This window comes from Rhamphochromis longiceps, linkage group LG22 (genome assembly GCF_057381845.1).
Source record: "Rhamphochromis longiceps isolate RC_006_pf linkage group LG22, R_longiceps_female_GT1.1, whole genome shotgun sequence".
In the NCBI taxonomy this organism is placed as follows: Eukaryota; Metazoa; Chordata; class Actinopteri; order Cichliformes; family Cichlidae; genus Rhamphochromis; species Rhamphochromis longiceps.
Window position 1 is genome coordinate 16608415 of NC_140577.1, and position 23502 is coordinate 16631916.

Consider the following 23502-nt stretch of genomic DNA (forward strand, 5'->3'; position numbering starts at 1 on the left):
GCAAAATCATCATTTCAACAGATTTCATCGAGCGACGGCTAACAGCCCCTAGCAACCACACCCACCAACTAGGACTAGAATACGGATTTTTCTCTAGTGACCAGAGGCTGCCAAAATTACTGACGGGTCTCTAGGCCCATGTGCTGTTGTGACATCCCCTTGCTTGTCTGAACCTTGCCTTCAGTCACTATTTTATCATTTGTGGCATTTCTCTTCTTTCCCAGCACATCACCACAGCAAATTACAAAACAAATTTTTAGCCTTTGTTTCATTAAAAATATAAAGACTAAATGATTTGTGTTGAACTCTTAGGCTCTTTCACAATTAAACACGCACAGGAAAACAAGCAGCTCGCAACTGTTCAGTTGTACCAATCTGACATTATTTTATTTTTGTTTTGTTTTTTAATATACAAGTTAAATAGCTAGTCCTAACAATTATCTTACCGTAACCCCATTAAATCGGTTCACATAAAGATAAAAGTGTTTGTACATGTTCACCGGTTCATCTCCATTTGCCTGGAATCCAAAAACAAGCGCCCACCCCCATCTTTGCCCTTAGGTGCCCCTGTGGTCTGTTGCCGTTGGCCTGCTGACCCCTGCTTAGGGCAGTAAATTACAGCCATTTAGCTAATGAAGCAAGTCATTAGAAGCTGATTGGGCCGGTGTGCGTACCGCCTTAGTGTTTGTTTGGTCTACGAGACGAGCGTTTGCTCTGTCGCCAAGATAAACGAGGTGTGCATGCTCTGTGTTTGTTGGCGTGTGTGTTTATGGGGGGGGCACTAGGGACAATTGTTGGTGCTTTTTGGATCTTGTTGGTTTGTGCATGCGGAGGTCAGATCCACGGTTACAAGCCAGAAAACGTGTAGCAGGAAAAAGTGCCACTGTAATTTTCCCATAATTGTCTGCATTCTGCTTCACATGCTCAAAACCACAACATAAACACTCACTGAACGTGTGTTGTCTTAGCTTCTTATGTTAGTTCTTTTGGAGTGTGTGAGCTGATGTTGAAATGCAGCATTACTTTATGGCTGAATGCAAAGACTGTATTAAACTATGTAGAACAGTTACTTCTGTCAGACCTCTGTACGAAGTTAAACAGAGCAGATGAAACAGCAATTTTCAGGGAATCTGCTGCCACTACACACTTTTTTCCCTCCCTCCCTCCCCCCCCCCTCTCTCTCCCTCTCTCTTTCGCTCGCTAAGGGGATAATTAGAAACTGGCAGAGAGTGTAAAAAGTACGATCCAAAGCACAACAAGATTTATTATTACCAGGCTTTAGTTTGTGTTTGGAAAGCTTTGATATGTGTGTGCTATTTAAACCGAGTTTTCAAAATAAATGTAACGTGACATGTGCTAACCACATGTCCTCTCGCCAGCCAATAATAGTCACTGCACTTTAAAACGAAAATTAATCTATGTTTAAAGATGTAGTACACGCTTCAGAAAAGGAAGTCGGAAAATTAGGATAATGATTTCAGCGAGTCTGCTTCTTTTTGTTCTCCAAAGCGAAAAGGAAGCCATCAAATCCGTGCCAGTGTAAGTTGTTGGTTTACAGCAATCTTCCTAAGGATTCTTTTTCTAAAGCATGCCGTTTACTCTGAGGTGATGGTTACATAAAGTTGAGTTCTTCAGGATGTAACAGTTATTAGAAAAGCCTAGCCTTAGTCAGGATATCATTTAAAGGGTGACTGTAATCTCACCTACACACACAAATGTTGAATGTATCCAGGCAGCTGTGAAGTAAATGCACTTTGTGGAACACTTTTCACAGATCAGATGAGAAGTATTTTATTAATCTCAAAAGCTGGGAAGTTCTTATGTTAGAGCAGCCAAAGCATGAAGAAGTACCTACAATAATATAAAAAGGTAAAAATACAATGTCAAAGGACAAAATAGCACAGAAATGTAACAAAAATTGCACCAGAAACTGAGTTCGATTGAGCAGAAACAGAAACAGAAAAAAAATTGATACAGTGCTGTCCAAAACTCGGACGGCTTAACAAAGAACCAATTATCATTCAGCTCTTTGTTACTAGCAGCCTGTCGCAAAAACACACCATTTGCTCCAATTTTCTGTACTTGAATCTACAAAAAAACCTCAGTTTGACGAGCATCAAATAGTGCTTTTGCACCTGCAAGGTGACTCCTTAAGAGCTCTTAAGGCTGAAAACCTGGCAAGTGGAGAACAAAAGAAAAACTGTCTACAGCAGATGAACAGTTTCTGAAAGTAACGTCCTTAAGAAATTGGGTGAACTTGAGAAATCAGATGCATCTCTCAGGTCCTGTGTCAGGTCTTTGCTGGGTATTCCCCCCCACACACACAGAAAAGTGTCATCAGATTTTGATCCACCATGCAATACCATCTGCAAAGCGTTTGATTGGTAACGGCTTCATTTATCAGCGTGACATTGATAGAAACACTATCAGTCATGGATTGGCCTCCCCAGAGCCTGAACCTCACTGTTATTGAAGCAGTGTTGGATCAGAATAGACTAAAAGGCAGCCAACATCCAAAGAAGAGCTTTGAATGTCCTTGATCCTGGAGAACTATTCCTGAAGACTACTTCAGGAAATTACAAGAAAGCTTAAATTATTATACATTATTGCACCTTTTTCACCCTTTTCCTCTCAAAATACAGAGAAATGAAGGGTGGTTCAAGTCTTTTGCACAGTACTCTACATATCACCAACACATGATTGCATTACTGTCACTCACTAAAACATTTTATCCGGCCTTTTAACGCTTTATGAATTCCAAGTGTAATTTTCCTGCTACATTATAGCCTGTCCAGAAAGTATAACACCTAATTCATCCACTGAATGTATTACATTCATAAGATGTAAAATGGTCTTACATATATTCAATATATTCTCGAAAAACAAGTGAGCTAATTAAATAATGTGCTTGGATAAATTTAGATCCACTATGTAAATTTAAGTAGGCCCACAGTTTAAGGTAGGCTATTTGAATTCAGCCTATTTTTCAGAGGATTAAGATTATTTTAATTGGTGTATAATCACACATTACTGTTCATTAATTGCCCGTTACACATTGAAACCCCTGAAAAGGGTAATAGACCCACAGTGGTCGCTCATGCTATGTAATCGATTTAGTCATAAACGACCAACAACTTTGTACAAATCCACGGTTTCCTGATCGCAGCCAGATTTAATTAAAGCTGTGAGAATGTGGCATGATCACACATTTCCGTTAAGCACAAATCGACAATCGTAACCATGTAGTTTTAGAATTACATTATTATTACATTATTAAACTAATTGTACAAGTTAAAAAGTTAAAAATGTTAAGTGTGCCCAAGGTCACTCATGCATGTTGCATACACAAGCGTTTTGCACACGGGAGCGGTCGGTTTCCTTCACTTAGTTCTCAGGGGTTTATTACAATAAACAATGGGCTGTTCATTGTCTGCTCTGGGATCCAGAGTTGTACTTGATCTGTAGTATTGGTGAGTACCGATTTTTACAGTCCATGCAGTGAGAGTCCTCGGGAGAAAATCATTTGTTTCTTGCAAAAACCCAACCTCCCAGCGAAAGCCGATAAGATGCTTTGGCATTCAGTTTCTTTAGCTCGATTTCTCACCTCTGCCACCATGTCCTCGTGTTGTTGTTCTTAAACTCAATCCCATCTTCAGAACGAAAATGTAAGTGCACCAAGTGATGTGGTGATATGCTGGGACGACAGACGAACTGAGTACAGACTCACCCAAACATGCCTGCCGAGAGTACCTGCAGCGATAGGTGGAAAACTCATAATCTATTACTCATTTTTAGATTTTTGTATTTGTATTTGTGGTTTTTTGTTTTCTTTTTCTGGAATCAGTTCGAGGCATTGAGCGATTTCCTACTGCGCCTCTGTATTCGTAGACATCACTGCCGTTGCGCTCTGCATGCTTCCCTTCCCGTTCTTTATTCCTGCATGTGCATGACCGGCCCAGCTGTTTTTGCACGCTGATTTACGAGTACAACATTATGAGATTTAACAACATAGCTTTGGGCTTTATGACCTTTTTGTGAGAGCGATTGTATGTCTGCGTCGAGCTAACGGAGGTAATGTTATAGGCAACCCACTGCCAAACACCGTACCGAGTTAGATTTCTCAGATGTCAATGAAAGTGATTGAGTGTGACAGGAAAAGTAAAAAGAAAAAGAGAAAGTTGGTTTTCTTCTCCAGTAGAGTTGGAGATTGACAGTAATCCTGTTTGGAAGAGTGAACGCGACAGATTTGGGATTAGTTCAGCAGCTAGAGAGAGAGCGAGGGAGCAGCGCTTTGTGGAAGAGTTACTTTAGAAACCAGAGTTAGATATGTACATTATATATTTCTCAATAAAACTGTCACCATCAAGAGCCTCTGTGGAAAGACGGCTTGTTGCGTACTTGCAGCGCTTCCAGCTATCTATAAAATAGTTGCTAGTCATCTCTCTCCCTCTCCCTTAGCACCGCGTGACAGTGCATTGCATTGCTACTGCATTGCTACTGATATTGCTAGAACCACAGCGGCTGTTGTCAAACTCTTTGGCCCAGTGAGAAGTTTACAAGACAATGGTCAGCTAACCCACTGACAATGACAGTTCTATAAATGAAGCTGATGGTACAATATCTAATGAACTATTGGGAACGTACTGGGGGGAGCGGGGTATATATGATATATGCATATATCCTGTCGTTCTGTCATCATTCTGACATTGTGCTATACATTTCCTTAATTGTGTTTGTGCATTTCTCCACTTGACTGTCGGCAACAATGGCACTGCTGTGTGCAGAGCAGTTTACAAAGCATCAATAAGCCACCAACTGGGATAATAACAGATGAAAAGCCCCATTATTCTTAAACCCCTGAGCAACTTCTATTTTTGCTATAATATTTCACCACTTACGTGCTGATGTTGATTCCCTTTATGACGTCTGAGATTAAAATGCACTTGGGGCTCCCTAATGCGTATTGTGGTGAAGTAGGACAGCAGACTGGCAATAGACTAAACTTCCAGTTGAGAGGTGTTCTTTTTTTCTTTTTTTTAAAATTATTTTTAAGTTGTAATTATTTCCTTGCTCCTCCCCCTACTAACCACCTCCCCTCTGCACTCAGGTTCTTCTGCCTTGCCCAGCAATATGGCCTACTTCGGAAGCTCCCAGGAGGAGGAGGACCTGGAGGAAGACGACGAAGAGGAGGAGGAGCAGGTGAGGAATGGAGGTGGCGTACACTCTGCGGGAAGCAGCAGCCAAGCCTCGGCTTCTTCCTCCTGCCACTCGACACCCCGCAAGGGCAAGCTTCCCGCCAGGCAGCCGCTTAATGGGCACGGTAAGGACGGCGTCAGAGTTCGGAACGAAGCACGTCGTGTATTTTTTTTTTTTTTTTTTTTTCTATTACCAAAAGCGCATCTCCCGTCTTCACACGCTGAACGAAGGGGGAATGTTTTCTGTCGGTGTAACGTGCCTCGGAGACCCCGGTGAGAGGAGTTAATGGAGGAGAGAACGCAGAAAAATAAAAGTGGTGCTACGAGATGTAACTGAGGGAAGAGGAGGAAAAGATGGGGCACTCCAGGGATGGGTTTAATATGTACGGAGAAATGGAAACCATGGAAAAGCATCGAGTTAATGTAGGAGCACAGAATGAGTCGCGCGACAAAGAGCCTGATTTTTACAGTTCATGTCAGAGTATGTTTGTGTGCGTCCCTCTGCCCATGTGCGCATGTGAGCGATTTCCTAAGCACTGCTGTTTTGAACTGCAGAGGAGGAGGGGGAGGCACAGTCACATGGGGATAGTGGAGCGGCGCATCAACTCTTTCCACCCCAATTAACACTTAGCTTACTAAGCCCTAACAAGGTGTTTATGCACACACTGCAACAGCTGGCCAGGGCCCTTGATACACATACGCAGCACAGTTACAGCATGCCCCTTGGGGAAAATAGACATTTGGATGAATACACATACAGAGTTGTGCAAAACGCTGCAGAAATGTTACATAGAAATCTGCAAATTAACAAGTGGCTTTCTTATATGTTTTTTCCAATAGGAGTTAAATTTGGGTTTTAGCAAACTGAAACGAAGCATGACACAATTTCAGCAGTCTGGTTATAAATAGACTTGCAGCACAGCAGAGCAGATTTAAAAGAATCCAGAATATTTCTACTGTCCCTGTTACTTTATTTATTTGGTTTGTAACGTATGTTCTGACCCCCATTCTTTTTCACATCAATCTCGTCCTTTTATTTATTTTATTTTCCCCCTACAAACCATTAGTCTCATATAGTTTTCAGATATAAAATCCCCCCATAAAGGGCTTTGTATCTAGTTTCACATTTCCTCCATCCCTGACTTTCACTCCCTTCTAAGTCTGTAAAATTACCGCCAGAAAGGATTTGAAAGGTGAACACTTTGCTCAGCCCCCCCCCTCCCAACCCGGTCATCCTCTCAAGTGGAATGTGAAAGAGGAGAGAGACTACGGGAGACACTGGTAGGATTAAAAGAAAGCGGGAGGGAGAGGTTCGTTGATTTGCTAAACGTTAAACTCTCGCTGCCTTTATGTCACTCGCTCCCGAGCAGTGCCGGCCCCTGGCGTTCTCCTATCTACGCGTACTTCCCCCTCATCCTTTTAAAAACCATCTGTAGCTGCAGTTTTAAACATAAAATATAGTGTGTATGCTACGCATGTGTATAAGTAGCACGCACGGTGGGGTAGTGTAACCTGTTTGAACAAACCCAGGCTTGTTCTGTGCAGGAGGACAGCTTATTCTTATCTCATATACAAACACTGTTTGCAAAGCACCTCGGCGCCTTCACTGTGATATGCTAAATAAATAGATAAGGGGTAAATCGGTAGATATACTTTGCAAGGGGACGCTCTAGATGAGGGGGGAGAGGGGGGTTAAAGACACTGCAACGGGCATTTAGTGTACACAAGTAGGTGTGAGCACGCAGTCAACGACGACCTGGTCGCTGCTTTGGTTAAGAGTGTTTAAGCTCGTGGAGGAAAAAAACACACGCTCACACCTCGGTACATTTTGTGGTATTAAGATTTGTGTCAAACGTGACACTTTAATATGCAGCTTGGGCCAATCTCCAGCAGGAGGACAGTTATATGGGCTCAATGGGAGGCGGGGGTGAGGGAAATGGGAAAATAGAAATGGCGACGCAGAGAGAGGTTTTATTCTGGGAGGTAGAGACAGGAAAGGCCTGAGATTGTAGGCCATTCATCAGGGCGCCATCCCTTCATTTCTGTCTCCTCTCTCTCTGGGCCATGTGCCATGTTGACATAGCTAAATTAAACAGCTTTTATTGGGCTCCGTTTCTTGCTTAGCTCACTTCTCAAAATGTCAGAATTTCTCCCATTTTTCATCGAACCACACGTGCAATGCAGCAAGCATGCACACGCTTGCACACATCAACACGCACTGCTGCTAAAATAAACAAAAAAACATGACATCCACCTACCAACTAACAATGACGCACCTTTCAGAATAAACGCATACTGTGCTGTGTGCGTGTTCGCGCTGCAGCTGATTTTAAGACTCTGTAAAACTTTAAAATTGAGCCTCATAAAAGCTGAAGAGAGAGCCATTCAATGTATGTTAATTGCCGCTCTCCTGTTGGGCTCGCTTAGCATCATCTCGGGGGTGGTTTATGTAGTCGAAGTCTATTTTGAACAGATTCATTGACACGTAGCACAAAGGCGTTTTCATGCCCACCTTAAATCATGCATATTTCACTGATTGGGGCGTATATGTTTGCCAAAAGCTTGTCACCTCAAATGTTTGTGTAGAGTTTTCTATGTGGTCGTTGTGGTTTAGTCCCAAATGGGTAAAACCCATTCTGCTTTTTGGCACAGGCAGATGCTAGGCTGAAAAGCATACTATATGTCCTATACATATATATATGAAGTATGTACTTTTGGAACTTTCCAGTCTCTGCAGTAGCTTAATTATTTAATTTGTTTGTTTGCTTTTGGCTTCCGCAGACTAGAAACTTCTACTCCAGAATCTGGAAAGCACAGAACTGTTTCTTCTCTCCTCTCTCACTCTGATTTTCTTTGAGGCATACGAAAACATAGATGTTGGCAGGCAGCAATTTTTTTTTTTAATTAATTTTTTTATTATTAAGAATTGCAAAAGCAAAACACCTGATCCTCGTGTTTCATCTTTGCCCCTTCTTCCAGTTTTTCACAGCCACAGTAAAGCGGGGACCAGGGAGAGTCCGAGGCCCAAGGGCGGCGCTCACGGCAGGGATGCGCCTGCCCCGCCGCTGCCACCCCCTCCACCTCCACCTCCGCCCCTCCTGAGAGAACGCAGTGAGCGGGCAGAGGCGCGGGAGCACGCAAGGGAGCTGCAGGCCATGGCCAACAGTAGAGGTTCAGCCAACGGGCTGCCACTGAGGAGAACTTCAGAGGACCTGCGCAAGCAGGTAGTGTGTGGCCAGAAGTGCCCAGCGCTGGTCTCTCAGTATCGTGTCAGAGCTGTGATAGGCTGAAAGGAGATGGAAAAGAGTGAAAACAGTTCCAGAGATTCCCATTTTCCATCTTTTTTAAATCTTCCTCTCTGTGGTTTCTCCTAACTGCTCCTGTGTCGTGCTTGCCTACCTTCTGATGTATTATGGTGTATTTGCAGTGCTTTCTTTACATTACCTCCTTCCTACTTTGCTCTTTTCTTACAGATCTTATTATTTTTAACACTTTTAATTCCTCCTCTGCTCCTCTCTTCTTCTCTCTTTGCCTCCCTTCTCCTCCATCCATTGTGTCTGGGAGAGTAATGATTGTGTTTTGGCCTGCTGCGACTGCAGCTATATTTAGTAGTGCTGGCTAGGGGCTGTGAAATCCTGCCTGCCTCTCCATGGCACTTAGCAGGTTTCAAGGAACCCCACAAAGTGAAAGAGGGAAAAACAGGAAAAGGGGAGGCTGGAGATGTCTTCAGCTTGATAAGTGTCATTCCTCTGGCCACGCTGGCTAATTAAAGGCAGGTGACTGCTGAGGCTCCGCATTCGATCGGCTTTCCTTTTTCGCTCCTGCTTCGTCTTTAACCCGCCATATTTGAAATGCCAGCCTTTATTTCGCAGTGGTGTTTTCTCGTTGTTCCACCGCACTGCTGCTGGTGTAAACACAGACATGTGCTTCAGGTTTTTAAAGTGGCTGGAATTGTCCAGCAAACCCAACAAGGAATTTCAATGAGAGTGACTGCCTGCCAAGACAAACTTCAGCCTCACTTACCCACCGGCCTTTGTTCTGCTGTTCTTCCTCTACTCTCTCCCTCGCTCCGTTTCGCACACTGCTGGCACCCAGTGTTATTCTTTTGCTTCTATCGCACGGTGTGTTTTGGTTTTCCTCATGTTCTCTCATTCAGCAATCCTCACTGTCTTCTTTTTTCTTTCTTTCTTTTTTTTTTTACCAATTTTCATGCTTCACTCTCTCTCTTCTCCTGTGTCAGACAGACTGATTTTGCCCTTGACAACATGGCTCCAATCATTTGGAAGGATTAGTTTTGTTTTTTCTTTTTCGCTCTCCCTCCAATTATCATGAACAAGTTGTGTGTTAACCATGTGTGTTCAAAAGACACACAAATTTAGACACATTACCAACGGTGACAGTTCAGGCTAAGCCATAGAAAAGGTCAAGTGATTTTTGTAGCAGTAAAACAAACTCTGTGGTTGTGTGTATTTAATCTAAAAAAAAAAAAGGGGTAAAACATGATCATAATTCAATTCATGGTCATTCTCACTAATTTAATAGCAGCTTGTATACACAGTTTAAAAAAAACAACATGATTTGATCCATTTTAATAAAAAAAAAAAAAGCAGCAGGACTGACTCCATTGTTTGGAAGAAGACTCTTATTTAGTTTCTCCGCAGTCTTCAATTAACCTCCCTGAAGGCACCAACTACTGCAAGCCACACTGTGCAGCATGGATAATAAACTTGGGTAGGGCATAGAGTTTGATGAATGCAATTTGCAATTCTGAATACTGAATATGGTCATTCCTCCACTATTTATTCAAATGCCCGTGTTGCATTAATCAGGGCATCCTTTCAAGCAAGCTCCTATGAGCTGGTTAGTAAACTGTGTACGTTGTTGGTGCTGGGCTATTGTGACCTTTCTTCAACTGCTTAAAAATCAGCCTGACCTGCCTGGATTGCGTTGCTTTGCAAGTGACAGGAAATTGAAGACTTAAATCAGATTCATGCCTCACTTTTAAGGTGTTCTGGTGGTTGCATCATAAATCACTCCAGCAAAGGAGACCGTTTAGAGTTCAGAATAGGATTTAACCCACCAGTTGTCATTGCATCACAGGAACATTTGATGGATACGTTTGTACGCTGCGTATCAGACATTCAGCACTGTCTTTATTTTGAGCAGCCATAAACATCAGAAAACACACAAGATGACCAAATCTCTGTATGATCAAAATGCACACACACACATTTTTATGGACTTACTAGAACACACCAATTTACAAAAAAGTAAGTAAATAATTCTGTGCCTGTCAAACACAATAATCTTGCATGTAGGGCTGGATTTTCTGCCTTCCCCTGCGTCTCTTTCTTTTCCTTTCTTTTGTGAGTCAGCAAAGCTTTGAAAGGGTTAAACTTTCTGCTGTCTTATTCTATCCTCTGGCTGGCCTCCTCTCGCTGTCTATCTCCCACCCCACTCCCGCCTTCTCAGGGCCTGCTCCTGCAGATATTGTGTGTTAAAAATCTTCCTGGCAGGCCTCAGCTGGGCTATAGCAACACATGATGTCATCTAGACCCACCTCCTTTCCCCCTCCCTCTCCTTCCCGCTCACGTGCAAATGAACAGCCTCTGGCTGCCTGCCTCCTGCCTCTGTGTGCTCTATTTTTTTTCCTTTTGGCTCTTTATTGTCTCTCTTATTCTGTTCGTCGTTCTTTTCATTTCTCGCTGCCAGTCGCTATTAGAAGTGAACCTTTCTTTCTTTCATATTCTACCTCATCATCACTCTTGCCTTCCTCCTTTTCCACCACACCAAATAAAAAGTGAGGGAGACCTGCTGAGAGCCCCCCCCCTTTTTAAGCGAGGCGGTCCTCTGAGCCCTCTTGTGGCAGGAAGGTGTCATGACAGTTTTGTTGTCTCTCACATTGTCAGCAAAAGTTGCTGATTAGATATGACAAATACTTCCCATATTTATCCTGCAGCTTTATGACAGACAGCTGTTTAGACATCGTTGTTGCCCTAAATAACCTGTTGCCTGAAACTTTTCTTATCTGTGGATATATTCTTTTTAGTAGTCAAGTTTTGGAGTCGTAGGAGTTTTGTTTTTTTTTGTTTTTTTTTTTTTTGTCACTGTTTATCTCATGAAAACAGCGTTTTAGCCGGCAGACTTACTTTATCTGCTCCTATTTCTACTCAATCTGCATTTACTCCTCCCTCTGCCTTGTCCCCCTGTTTTATTTTTGGCGTTCTTTTCCCTCCATTGTGAGAAGAAGCGTTTGTGTATGTAGGGAGACGGGGGGAGTGATTGACGGAGGCAGGGTTAGGTTTCAGTTCCCCCTTATCTTTTAATGGCCTGGTCTTTGTGTCGGCCCCCCACCACCTGAGGCAAACACAATACAATCCACACACACACACACACACACACACGTGACACGAGAGCCCTTCAAAGGCGAACCTGTCAATGGACCGGCTGTCACCTCCCTCCTGTGGCGCCCTGGCTGTGATTGATAACTCCATCCTCTCCCATCCTCCCTCCCGCCTTGTTCATGTGGTCCACCTCCAGCTAGTCCAAACAGACAGACGCAGCAGAATGACAGCAATAAAATACAGACGCATTTTGTTTTTCATGTTTTCTAATGAAAAGCAGGGCTCTCATGTGTTGTGTACAAATCTGCCTAGCCGTGCTTTGAATGCATGACTTTGAAACATGAGAAAAAAGACATACAATAAAATCATGTTGGCTTGTATTTGAAGGAGCTTTCACTGGTATAACTACAGAGCCGTGATCCCCACTTTACCATTTCATACAAGCAAACAGGGATCTTTAACTCTTAAGATCTTAAGATTTCGTATCATTCTCATGTGTAGGCTAACCAAAAAGAAGGTAAAAGTAGAGCCCTGACAGATATTAGCTTTTTGCCAATAGATATTGGTATTGGTACTAAAATAAAGTGTTTATACTTTGGCCTAGAGTGCAAGGGATGTTTTACTCCACAGACACCTCTAGCAGCTTTTAAGGTGGGATGAGAGGGGATAATGTTCTGAAATATGTATAGAGATGAAATACCTTTGGGGGGAGGGGAAAAAGAGACAGGCAGGAAATAAAGCTATGAAGAGAAATGTGAGTGAAAGCAGGACAAATAATGGGCACATCAGAAAGAGCCACGCTCTAATGGGAAAATAGACAAAAAAACAACACAGTTTAACGTGTGCTGAGGCAGCTGTAGAGCTCTTTGAACTGAGGGAGAGGGTGGCCATGTTTCTTCCCACAGCTGCATCCCAGTATGCTAGCGGTGGAACTAGACACCACTGTACCAAACCTCAGATCTACAGCTGGTGGTTTAAAGACTTAAACACACATGGGCTCAATATACACTCACTTGCTTCTCCATACTTCTCCATCATGTCCATTAAAACACCTTTTTACCCCAAAAAATGAAGTCTGGCATTTTTAAAAAAGCGATAGCCAAATAAAAGGCTATTTTTATACGTCCTGATGGGATTTTATTCCATCCCAGTGACCCCACCTTCTACCTCATACTGTCCAGCCATCTGCTAGCAGAAATCAAGGAGCCATCCCTGCTTTCCATTTCATGTCTGCCATCTCTCTCTCTCGCTCTCTCTCTCGCTCTCTACTCGCTCTAAACTGTTGTTTATCTCAGGATGTAGTGGCTTTGGTTTTGGTTTGCACATATCCTTTGCTGAATCTCAGTCGTTGTGCTGAGAGCAGTCCACAAAAGTGCAGCAGATTTTAAAAGTATAGTAATCTAGACAGTTGATTGGCTCCCTAATGAATAGCGACGGTTTCCGCAAATAGCTTTGGTCTGACCAGCCAAATGTTTTACTGCACAGCTAGCATCTGAATGTTTGGCCTCTTCATAGCATGGAGTGTGGGTGCGCCCACGCCCCTGCATGTGTTGGCTTGTACATTCTGATAATTTTATTTTCTCTCTCTCTCTCTCTCTCTGTGTGTGCGTGTGTGTGCGTTTTGGGAAAATCATTTATACTATGTTAGCTGTAATAGTGTTTTTAACAATGAAAGGAATCTGACCTGACAACAGCAGTTCTGTTCTGTTTAAACTCGGTCAGCATGCCACCCACTGTTGTTTCTTACAATGAGTCCTTTTTCTAAAACAGACGTACTGTAGTCACATGATTGTTGTAAGATTGGTCACTCTATGACATCTAACATGTCTCAATTGTCTCTCCCTGCTTCTTCTGTGCATCTCAGGTTTCTAAAGTAAACGGGCTGACACGGGCGGGCTCGGCACAAGCCGTCAATGGTGCCAAAAAGAGCCGCGACTTCCGACTGCCCTCCAAAACTGTGAAGAAGTACACAGCCACCGTGTCCAAGGGCCACGTCACCTACACCAAAGCCAAACAGAAAGAACTGGGCAAGAAAACCAAACTCAGCAGCAGCAACAAACACAACAGCGCCGCCTCGGCACCATCGTCAGCGAACAATCACAATCAGCACAGCCAGCCAGCAGCCAGCAATGGGCTGGCCAACTCAGGAAAAGCAGCGGCACCAGCCCACCACAGCAATGCAAAAACCCGCAAACAGGTGCTACTATCCAATGGGCTGCACAATGTGGCTGCCGGCGGCCGTCCCAACGGCAGGCTAAATGGGCAGCGGCACAACACCCTGGCCAAGGAGGATGCACAGAAACTGTGCCAGCAGGGCCAGGGGGAGTGCCATGGTCGAGAAGGACTGCGGAACTCCAAGCGGCGTCTGGAGGTGCTGCTCAACTCGGTGGGGACGGGGGTGGTTGAGCACAAAGCCAAAACGCATGGCACTGAGGCCAAGAAGGCCAAGCTCCAATCCACTCCTTTGGAGACCCGCAGCAGCAGCAAGAAGGTGGCCAATCAAGAGAAAGCTACCACGCAAAACACCTCGTCTACCACTCCAATTTCTAATGGACACGAATCAGAAACACCCCCTTCTCCTAAACAAACTCAACCTGTTACCCCACCTCCATCTTCTACTCTCCCTCCTCAACAAACCCTGCCTCCTTCTACACCAGCAGCCAACGCGGAGCCGGTGAACCAGCGACCTAAGCGGGCATCGGCTGGCAAGTTGATGTTGATACGACAAGCACAGCAGCAGCAGAGCAGGTCCCATGGTCGGAGTGCCTCCTCCCCCTCATTAGGCCAGAATCACTCACCGAACCCCAGTCACGTCAGCACTACCTCAGACCCCCAACAAACCTCTGTGTCCTCCTCCACCTCTTCTCCTCTTACTTCCACCAACAGCCCTGGACAGCTCAAACCGGCAGCATTGCGGGCTGTTGACCGTGACAAGGAGTGGGAGCGTGAGAAAGAGCTGACGCGTCAGAAGGAACGCGAGCAAGAGAAGGAGTGGGAGCGCCACCGGAGTAAGCCGGAGGGCTGGGCAGCCCTGGGTGAAGTCCCCATTTTCCGGCCGGCTCCAAGGGAGTTTCAGGACCCCCTGGTGTACTTGGATGCGGTGAGGGAACAGGCTGAAGTGGCTGGCATGTGCCGTGTGGCGCCACCACCAGACTGGCGACCAGAGTGTAAGCTGAGCGAGGAGATGCGTTTTGTTACACAGGTGCAGAGAGTCCACATGCTGGGCCGGCGCTGGGGCCCCAATGTGCAGCGGCTGGCTTGCATCCGCAAGCACCTTAAATCTCAGGGCATTACCATGGATGAGCCACCTGTCATTGGTAAGTGAACACGCACATGTGTATGTGAATGTACAGTAGCAGTACTGTATGCTAGGGTGTTAAGTGTACGATGCTGTGTTGTTTGTTTGGAGTTGACTTTTTTTTTTTCTTTAGGGATGTTAAAGCTCTGCAAAATTGCAAGCTGCTCCTGAACAGTCTAAAATGCTTAGTTGGCTGACCGGGCTTTTTTTTTTTAATTTTTAAACCCTTGTTTGCAACACATTTGCAAAAATGCCAGCTTAGCATGCCCACAAACAAGGAGCAGCTGCCTCAAAAAGTCTTGACCATGATGATGCCACATGTGTTTTTTATTTATTTATTTTTTCTGGCACAACTGAACATAAAAGTCAGAAGAGCTGAAGATCCAGTGAATTGTTGTTGTTTCTGGTCACACAGTGCTCTCATATTGCTGAAGGGGGAACTCAGAATTGCTGATTCTTTGTGTAAGCATGAAAAATTAATGGTGTGATGTGGTGCAATGACATAGTTTGTGCCATTTAGAATCATACGCTGATTTCTGTTGCTGCATTACTGAATTCAAGCACTGTTCATTCATTTCATTGTCTGATTGCCTGCCGACCAATAAGAACGGACTTGATTTTTCAGAAGGCCGTTAAAGAAACATGAGATATGTTTCAGAGGGAGAAATGAGTGCAACAGCAATGTTATAGCATGAGAGAATATGATGTGATTTAGTTTTTATTTTTTCTATATGAAAGAATGTAAAGCTGTTCTATCATACTCCCGAATGTATTTATGAAACTGTAAATGAGCATACTGAGCATATAAAGTATGTGCAGAGTTTGAGTGATGAGTGATAGGCCACAGGTTTCTTCCTGCACACTGTCACGTAGAACCAGAGCTTACTTTCTAAGAGTGATTATTAGCAAACAAGTAAACAGACATAAACACAAGCACACTCAACCCAGTCAAAACATGGCTATCCACATCCCTCAATAAACAATTTCTTTATAGGAAAAAATGTGCAAGTACAGGTTACAAAATAGCAACATTTGCTCAGTACTTTATCGACGCACACACAGAGTATGGTTTGTCACAGACTCCTAATTTAATTTCTCCTGGATCCTGGTCTTTCACATGTTGCTGTTTATGGTGATAAGTACAACAAAGAAGATGATTTACAATCACAAAAACCTTTGTATTCTGCAGTTTAACTGTGGTTTGGCCTCCTTTGCTCTATAAAACTGTTTACTGTGACACTTATGCACTACTTATTGTTTCCGTTGATATCACTGGTTCTCCGAGAGCTTCAGCAGTATTCGACCTGATTTGTATCTCGCCGTTTTATAGATGACAGCAACAATGTGGAACATATCAGAAAGGAGCCTGGCGGCCAATGAAAACAATATTTCTCTCAGATTGCTCAGTCACCTTCTATTTCTCATGATGACATAAGCGTTTTATGAGCATTTAAACAGCCTCGGGTCGGGACGGAAATCCAATGTGTGAGCTTTGTGCATGTGCAAATTCTCATGTGTGCAAACAAGTGGCTGTTTAGTTTTGCCCTGGTTGAGTTTGTGCAGTCTCTTGTGCTGTGTGTAGCTTTTATATACAGCTGAATACAGATTAGAGCCAGGGCTAGAGTGAGGGCTGTTGGCCAGAGAAACCTGGCAGCCAACGGTCCACAGCGCAGCCAGCCAGGGTACCCTGGTTTCAAATGACTTCTTTTACTGTCCCCAGCAGATCAGTTCTACATTAACAGTAATTTGTGTCTGTGTTTGGCACAATGAAGGTTCAGATCCGTTTTGAAAGGTGGATTGGCTGTTTCAAATAAAATGAACTGGGCAGGAGGGAACGGCATGTTTAGCCAAAGGAGCAGATGACCCAAGATGGCATTCTTTTAGATTAGCTTGATTTCTGCGACTTTTTAAAAAGCGGAGTTTATATTAGTGAAAACTGAAAACTTCTTTATGTACAAGACATTATTTTATGAGTCAAAATTGTTATTTTATGTCACTTTTTCATGTTAGCCTATGAAACAAATGTTCTGTTGAACGCACTCCAAAACCACCACTTGCCGCTGGTTTTGTAAGTGCTGCTCATGTTCTCCTCTTACTGAACCTTCCTTTTCTGCTCCATGCAGGTGGCTGCGAAGTGGACCTGTCTCGTTTTTTCCAGCTCATCAATGACATGGGCGGCATGCAGCAGGTGATGGACCTGAAGAAGTGGACCAAGCTCGCCGACCTCCTGCGCATCCCCAAGTCTGCACAGGATCGGCTGGCCAAGCTGCAGGAGGCTTACCTGCAGTACATCTTGTCCTACGACTCACTCGGTGCTGAGGAGCGCTTGAGACTGCAGACTGATGTGCTGCAGGAGAAAAAGGACCTGGAGTCTCGCCGCGGCCCTCTGGAGGGCCTCGCAGATTCTTCAGCGCCTGGCGCTTTCTCTCTGCCGCGCTACGAGCCCAAAAACGGGCTCGTTGGCGGGATAGTGGGAGGGGCAACAGGAAACCACCGCACCAATGGAGTGTATCACCATCTGAAGGAACTGGAGGCTCAGGTCAAAGCAGGCCGGCGCCGGCTCTTCGCTCAGGAAAAACAAGGCAAAGAGGACAGGCAGCATGCGGAAGAGCAGGAGGTGGAGGACAGGGGTGTTCTCAGTGACCAGCACAAATGTATTTACAAGGTGAGGATGAAGACGACACTTGCTGTTTATGGCACACATTTGAAGCATACAGACAAGAGGCACGTAAGTTTACCTTTTGTTATTGCTTATGCATACGTTTCTGCTCTCTGCACTTTTCTTGTGATAAGTCATTACATGCTGTTAACACCTTTTGTCTCTTATTGACCTGCTGTTTAAAGATCAGCTCCAAGGCATGGAAACAAGTGACGTCTACCTTATTTCCTTATGTTATGGTCGCCCTTAGTATTATTTTCATACCACTTTGGCAGGCATTGTTGGGTTTCTTTTACTCCTTTGGTCCAACCTGATGTACATTGTCTTGTTTATATGGTAAATGTGCGGTTGGAGCGATCTTTTCTGGCCTGTCGTCAGTGCCAGAGCACCTTTTTAGAGAGACTTCAGTGAATCGAGATATATATCGCTCATGAGGTGTAAACATTCAACACTTAATTTGACTGTTTCCTCTGTCACATCTTAAGCGACCAAATGTACACCCTGTTTGCTTGTGCTATATATTGTTTTCAACAAAGTGGATTTCACTCGGAGACATTGTTGGGATGTTGTTAACCACACAGATGTGAGTGCCTATTGAATTTTCTTACTGTGCTCTTGGTAACAATATCGTGCTGTTAACTGCCACAGTTCGTGGTTTGTTTAAGCAAACCTCAGAAGTATGCACACCTGCTTTTACACAGAAATAGTTGGGCCATTGAAGTGAGGGGCCGGCAGTTTTATTTTCTTGTGGTTTTGTTTTAATATTTCTGTGCAGCTGTGTTTGGTAAGGTGGTCTGTAGAGTTGCTCATGTGTGTATTTGTGGACCACATAAGATGCATTTCCCCAGCCCGCTTGCAGGCCTGCTGATTATGGCTGGCTGAAAATGTAGGTCAGAGAAATGGCAGCCCCCAAAACAGCGCGTACCCATCCCCCCCCACACTTCCAAAGCCCCGCCTCCACAAGCTTTCATAACCCTTCAGCTCCTTGCGTCCAGCCCTCTCCTCATGGCTTCTCTCCTTCAGCCCATGTCCTTGCTCTCAGCTATTTTCCCAAATATCCAGTCCTCTCCACAGCCCCCCACCCCCACCCAGTTTCTCTCACTCTTGCCAAATTCTCTGCGTACCTATTCGACCCCCAGTAGTTTGTGCGCATGTGGAAATTTGAAATTGTTCACTCTGTGTGCACAAAAATGGGCCATGTGACTGTTTGTGTACATTTATTTTGAAGCAGCATCTTGGGTCGAAACTGTAATTAAACTTTCTGTGTTCACTCACTGCACAATACCCCACCCATCTCCAATCTGGATCTCATTTGATTTTTTTTTTCTGTCCTTTCCTTTTGGTAACCAAATCCCTCTGTATGTACACCCCCCACCCCCCCACCCCCCAACAAACGTGACCCTGTAGTTATACAAGTACTGCTCAGTGCACAGTGACATGTGAATGGCTGTCACTGTCCTGACTTGGAAGTCCTGTCAAAACGTGACTCATCACTTTTTTGCAGAGCTCAGATTTGTGGCTATTATTCATCACAAGTGCCCCCCAAGAGGAGCTTATGTTTCACTTTTTCGATCGAGAGGACAAAGTGCACGTCAAGGGTGTAATTAACTGTAATTACACTGGGAAAAAGCTCGAAAAAGCGCCGCTACTGAATGACAAAAAGTCTTGTCGGTGCACCAGACTGTAATTTAACTGCATTGTTTCACAACCCTGAAGCTAGTGCAATCATAAAAAGAACTAAGTCAGATAGTACTTGCAAACACATAAGAGGGAAAAAGAAGAAAAAAACAAAATGTCACTGTGAACATTAGGAATCCACAAGGTCAAACTTCAGCCTGGTCTGCACATCTTCAGGCTCAGAGTTGGCAGATTTATGGTCACCTTCAAAGATTCTGTGTAGCAGGGTGTCAGTGGGAGAGGGTCAAGTCCAGGGGAATTGTGTCTCACACTAACAAAGGGAGTAGAGATCCTTATAGAAACACACACAGTCAGATATGCAATGTTTTATCCTTATCGCCCTCCATTTGACTTCTTGACTCATGCATCATGGGAAAAATAGATTCCACTGATGATTAATCTTAAATTCATGTGATTTGCAGGGGAAATCGGTGTCTTTGACCAACTTCTTCAGGATAGCGCGGAACACCATGACCATGTGCTTTAACAAGGAACCGTCTGCTGCTGAGGTTGAGGTTAGCATCCTGTCATCTTTATCAAACATCATCTTCATTATCTAAAGTAGCTTTCAGTGTTAAATCTTTGTTGTAATTACTTTTTTTTAAATGAGAAAACATTTAGCCCTATCAAATAATACATCTGTTAATGAAATCAAGCAGACCGTAACTTTAAGATCATTTTTAAAAGGTGAGTTGGTTTCTTCTCGATGTCAGCTACCAGCATGACTGACCATGAGGCACACCTGAATCCTGTACTCAGTTTCATGCATACTTTCTCTTACTAGTTTTCTGTTTTTGTCCTCTTGCAGCAAGAGTACTGGAGGATTGTGGAACAGAGAGATTGCCATGTGGCAGTGCATTGTGGGAAGGTGGACACCAGTACACATGGCAGTGGTTTCCCCACAGGAAAGTCAGAGCCATTTTCAAAGTAAGTGTTTCTCATCCATCTTGTGAGTTTGGGTACATTTTTCTACCTGCAGCAAAGTCTTTACCTGATCACCGGTCAGATAAAACTTTTTAACAGTCAAACTATCTGCTTCCTCAAAAGTCATTCTTATAAAAACGTCTTCTTTTCCTTCTTTCCTCAGACATGGATGGAACCTCAATGTCCTCCCAAATAACTCTGGATCCATACTGAGGCATCTGGGTGCTGTGCCTGGTGAGAATTATTTTCATAGCACAGTCTGTACGTTGCTCTACAAATGTAGATGGTCTGTGTTATCTTGATCACTCCAGATGTTTGAGCCGTTTCTGTTGTTTAGCCTGCAGATATTAATGTTTCTGTCTCACTTAACCTTCCTGTCTCTACAGGGGTGACCATTCCCTGGCTAAACATTGGCATGGTCTTTTCTACCTCATGCTGGTCTCGAGACCAAAATCGCCTTCCATATATTGATTACTTACACACTGGTGCTGATTGCATTTGGTAAGTATGCACAGAGGCGTTGTCTCAGTGTAAGTGTGTGCACCAAAAACTTGTTAATATGGTAAAAATGTGTAAAATTAGACGAGAGAACTAATAGACTTGAATAAAGGAAAACTAAGTGAAAAGTTTGAAACTGATGTCTGTGTGTGTGCTCGGACAGGTATTCTATCCCTGCTGAGGAGAAGGCTAAGCTGAACAAGGTGGTCCATACACTGCTTCAGGCCAATGGCACGCCAGGACTAGAGATGCTGGAGAAGAATATCATGGTAAGTCTATAAAAATCCATTCACATATATTTTAACTGGAAGGAAGCGATGCTTTTGATCCTAAAACTTTGCAGAGTCACTTGGAAATGTAACGCCGTTTATTTCACTCTTCCAGATATCTCCAGAGGTGCTGTGCCGTGAAGGCATCAAGGTTTATCGTACTGTCCAGCGGAGTGGCCAGTTTGTGGTCTGCTTCCCCGGTGCCTTTGTCTCTAAAGTGTGCTGTGGCTACAGCGTGTCAGAGACGGTGCACTTTGCCACACCACACTGGATGAACCTGGGTTACCAAGCCGCAAAGGTCAGCATATAAATCAGGGCCGACAAAGCTGAACCAAAGGCCATTTCGATGAATAATGACACATTTTACATCACTGTTTGTTTTTATTTCGCAACAGTGCTGTGGACTGCAGCTGTTAAAGATTCAATTTGGGTAGAGGTGATTAACACTGAAATGAACTTAATTCAGCCGGTGTTTTGACCTTTGAGTTCTGTTTCATGTTTGTGAGCGTGAGAGAGCTCCCGGGTAAACCTTTGGCTCGTTGGACTTCATTATACCTGCAATAGAGGAGAAGAAAATGTTCCCCATTGTCATTATGGGCATAACAGTGATGGAAGTACATCTACCTTCAGCAATGCTATCATACCCACAGCCACATTAAGATTACCCTTCAGGGTAATGTGACATTCATAAAATGTGCTGCACTGTGGAGCACTGCCTGAAACACGCTCTTGCAAATTACAAACATTTTTAGTGAGGAATCATAGGAGAGGATGAGAAACATTGATCTTGGTTACACTACAAATATTCTCTTTGTTATACATTGTCAGCATTCTTGGAGTATATTAGTCCACACCTTTATATTTTGGCTGAAAGCTGGACAAAAATAGATATTAAATGGCTGATTTTTTGTTTTGTTTTTTCCACTCACAGGACCTGAAATGTCGTTGTATAGCCAAACCATTCTCAATGGAGAAGCTACTGTATCAGATCGCCACAGCTGAGTCCAAGAGGGACAACGGCCTACTCCTCACCACCATCTCCACCCTTCTCAAAGACCTCAGGTATGATGCAACAACTCATACAAACGACAAACACGGCAAAGCTACAAATCCAGTTTTATTAGATTTCTAAAGATCGCCACATCAAACACTGCCTATTATGTATCAAACTTCTGGGTTTTGTTTGAGTCAGCTTATGTTCATAAGATAGGTGTGGTCTAATTCACCTTATAATGACTAAATGTACTGTTGTTGTAAAGGAAGAGGAATAAATTGTGATTGAAGTTGGCTATAATACAATTATATCCATTGTGTTACTGTACTGAGATCTGAGTAAGTGCCATTCTCTGTAAGCTCCACTCTGATAGTTTCCCCTTGATAGCAGCAAACTTACTTCCGCTCTCACTCAGAGTGTTTTTGTCTATCAGGAACATAGAGATGCGCCAACGTCAGGAACTTTACAAGGCAGGTTTGCTCTCCTCTGCCCGTTATGGCACACACGATGGCAGCCTGGGACCCATCGAGGGACGTAAGAAGCCTCGCGGCAAATGGCTGACACTGGAGTCCTCAGAGAGGCGCTGCCAGATCTGTCAACATCTCTGCTACCTGTCCATGGTGAGAGCACAACGCCCAGGGGTTTAACATGACAGTGTGTCAAATGTTAAATGGTTTGGGTTCAGTTAGAGAGACTCCAACCATCCTACTATGGGTGGTGCAGCTCTCATCTCTATGAATGTTGCTGAATTTATTAAAAAACAAAAATCATGTGTTTGATTCTGGATGATCTATGCAGAGTCAAGCACAGGAAGCAGAGCTGCATTTGTAAGCTGTGTACACACTGGAAGGGTTTTGCAGCAACAGCAGAGATCACAGAAACAATATCTGAACACTATTTGGCGCAAAAACTGCTGACGACACAAAGTGGGAGGGATCTGCAATAGATTGTATTCAACTTCAAAGCGACCAGTTGAATAGACTATTAGTGAGAGTGAAGAATACAGTTGGTTGACGTATGACCTGGAAGTCAATACATTAGAGGGTCACCTAGGCAACCGGAGCCTGAAAAGTCTGCATGCGACCAACGATCAGCTTCAAAGCGATGCACGATGAGTCTGAATCTGAATCAAATCTTTATTTCAAACATATTATTTAAAAAAATGTTAATAAACAAAAAATAATTTTTTTTGTTTATTAACAAAATGGTCTGTATTTTTTCCATCACTTAGAAAAAATACTGACCTTTTTCCATTCAAAGGGGAGTAGGAGGAAGTAAATGCTTACAAATTTCAACCCCTATTAGCAAATCGCTTCCAGTATGTATGCAACTTTACACGTCTCTCAGCAGCTTCCCTCCCCCTCCAAACTCACAGAGACCATCTGCTCCCAGAAATATATGAAAACTATTTCAATAGAGCAAAACAATTGAATATTGATTTATTTTTTATATTAGGACTCTCTCAAAGTCCCTGTTAGTAAATGATGTAATAATCGATCAACATGTTGATTTATTTTCTGTTACACTTTAAGTTTAAATGAAGGCAGTGATCTCTCACTCTAGTTTATTAATCCCGCAAAGACTCAGACAGCTGTAATTATCCTTAGCCTTAAACAGTTGAACTGTAAAAGACAAAAAGTTTCT

The 23502-nt window shown here is 43.6% G+C and overlaps 1 protein-coding gene across 2 annotated transcripts in view; it reads left to right on the forward strand.

Annotated features, from left to right (window-relative positions):
- jarid2b (jumonji and AT-rich interaction domain containing 2b) overlaps positions 1-23502 on the forward strand; it is a 105774-nt gene that overhangs the window by 77367 nt on the left and 4905 nt on the right. The window contains exons 5-16 of one of the 2 annotated variants that reach the window (XM_085396393.1): positions 5108-5320; positions 8175-8419; positions 13404-14856; positions 16961-17565; positions 19596-19688; positions 19982-20100; positions 20261-20331; positions 20484-20598; positions 20759-20864; positions 20980-21162; positions 21796-21926; positions 22292-22478. In XM_085396393.1, the coding sequence (XP_085252519.1) occupies positions 5108-5320; positions 8175-8419; positions 13404-14856; positions 16961-17565; positions 19596-19688; positions 19982-20100; positions 20261-20331; positions 20484-20598; positions 20759-20864; positions 20980-21162; positions 21796-21926; positions 22292-22478 (3521 nt within the window). The remainder of the gene's footprint in view (positions 1-5107; positions 5321-8174; positions 8420-13403; positions 14857-16960; positions 17566-19595; positions 19689-19981; positions 20101-20260; positions 20332-20483; positions 20599-20758; positions 20865-20979; positions 21163-21795; positions 21927-22291; positions 22479-23502) is intronic. The other variant, XM_085396394.1, reaches the window with a different exon arrangement.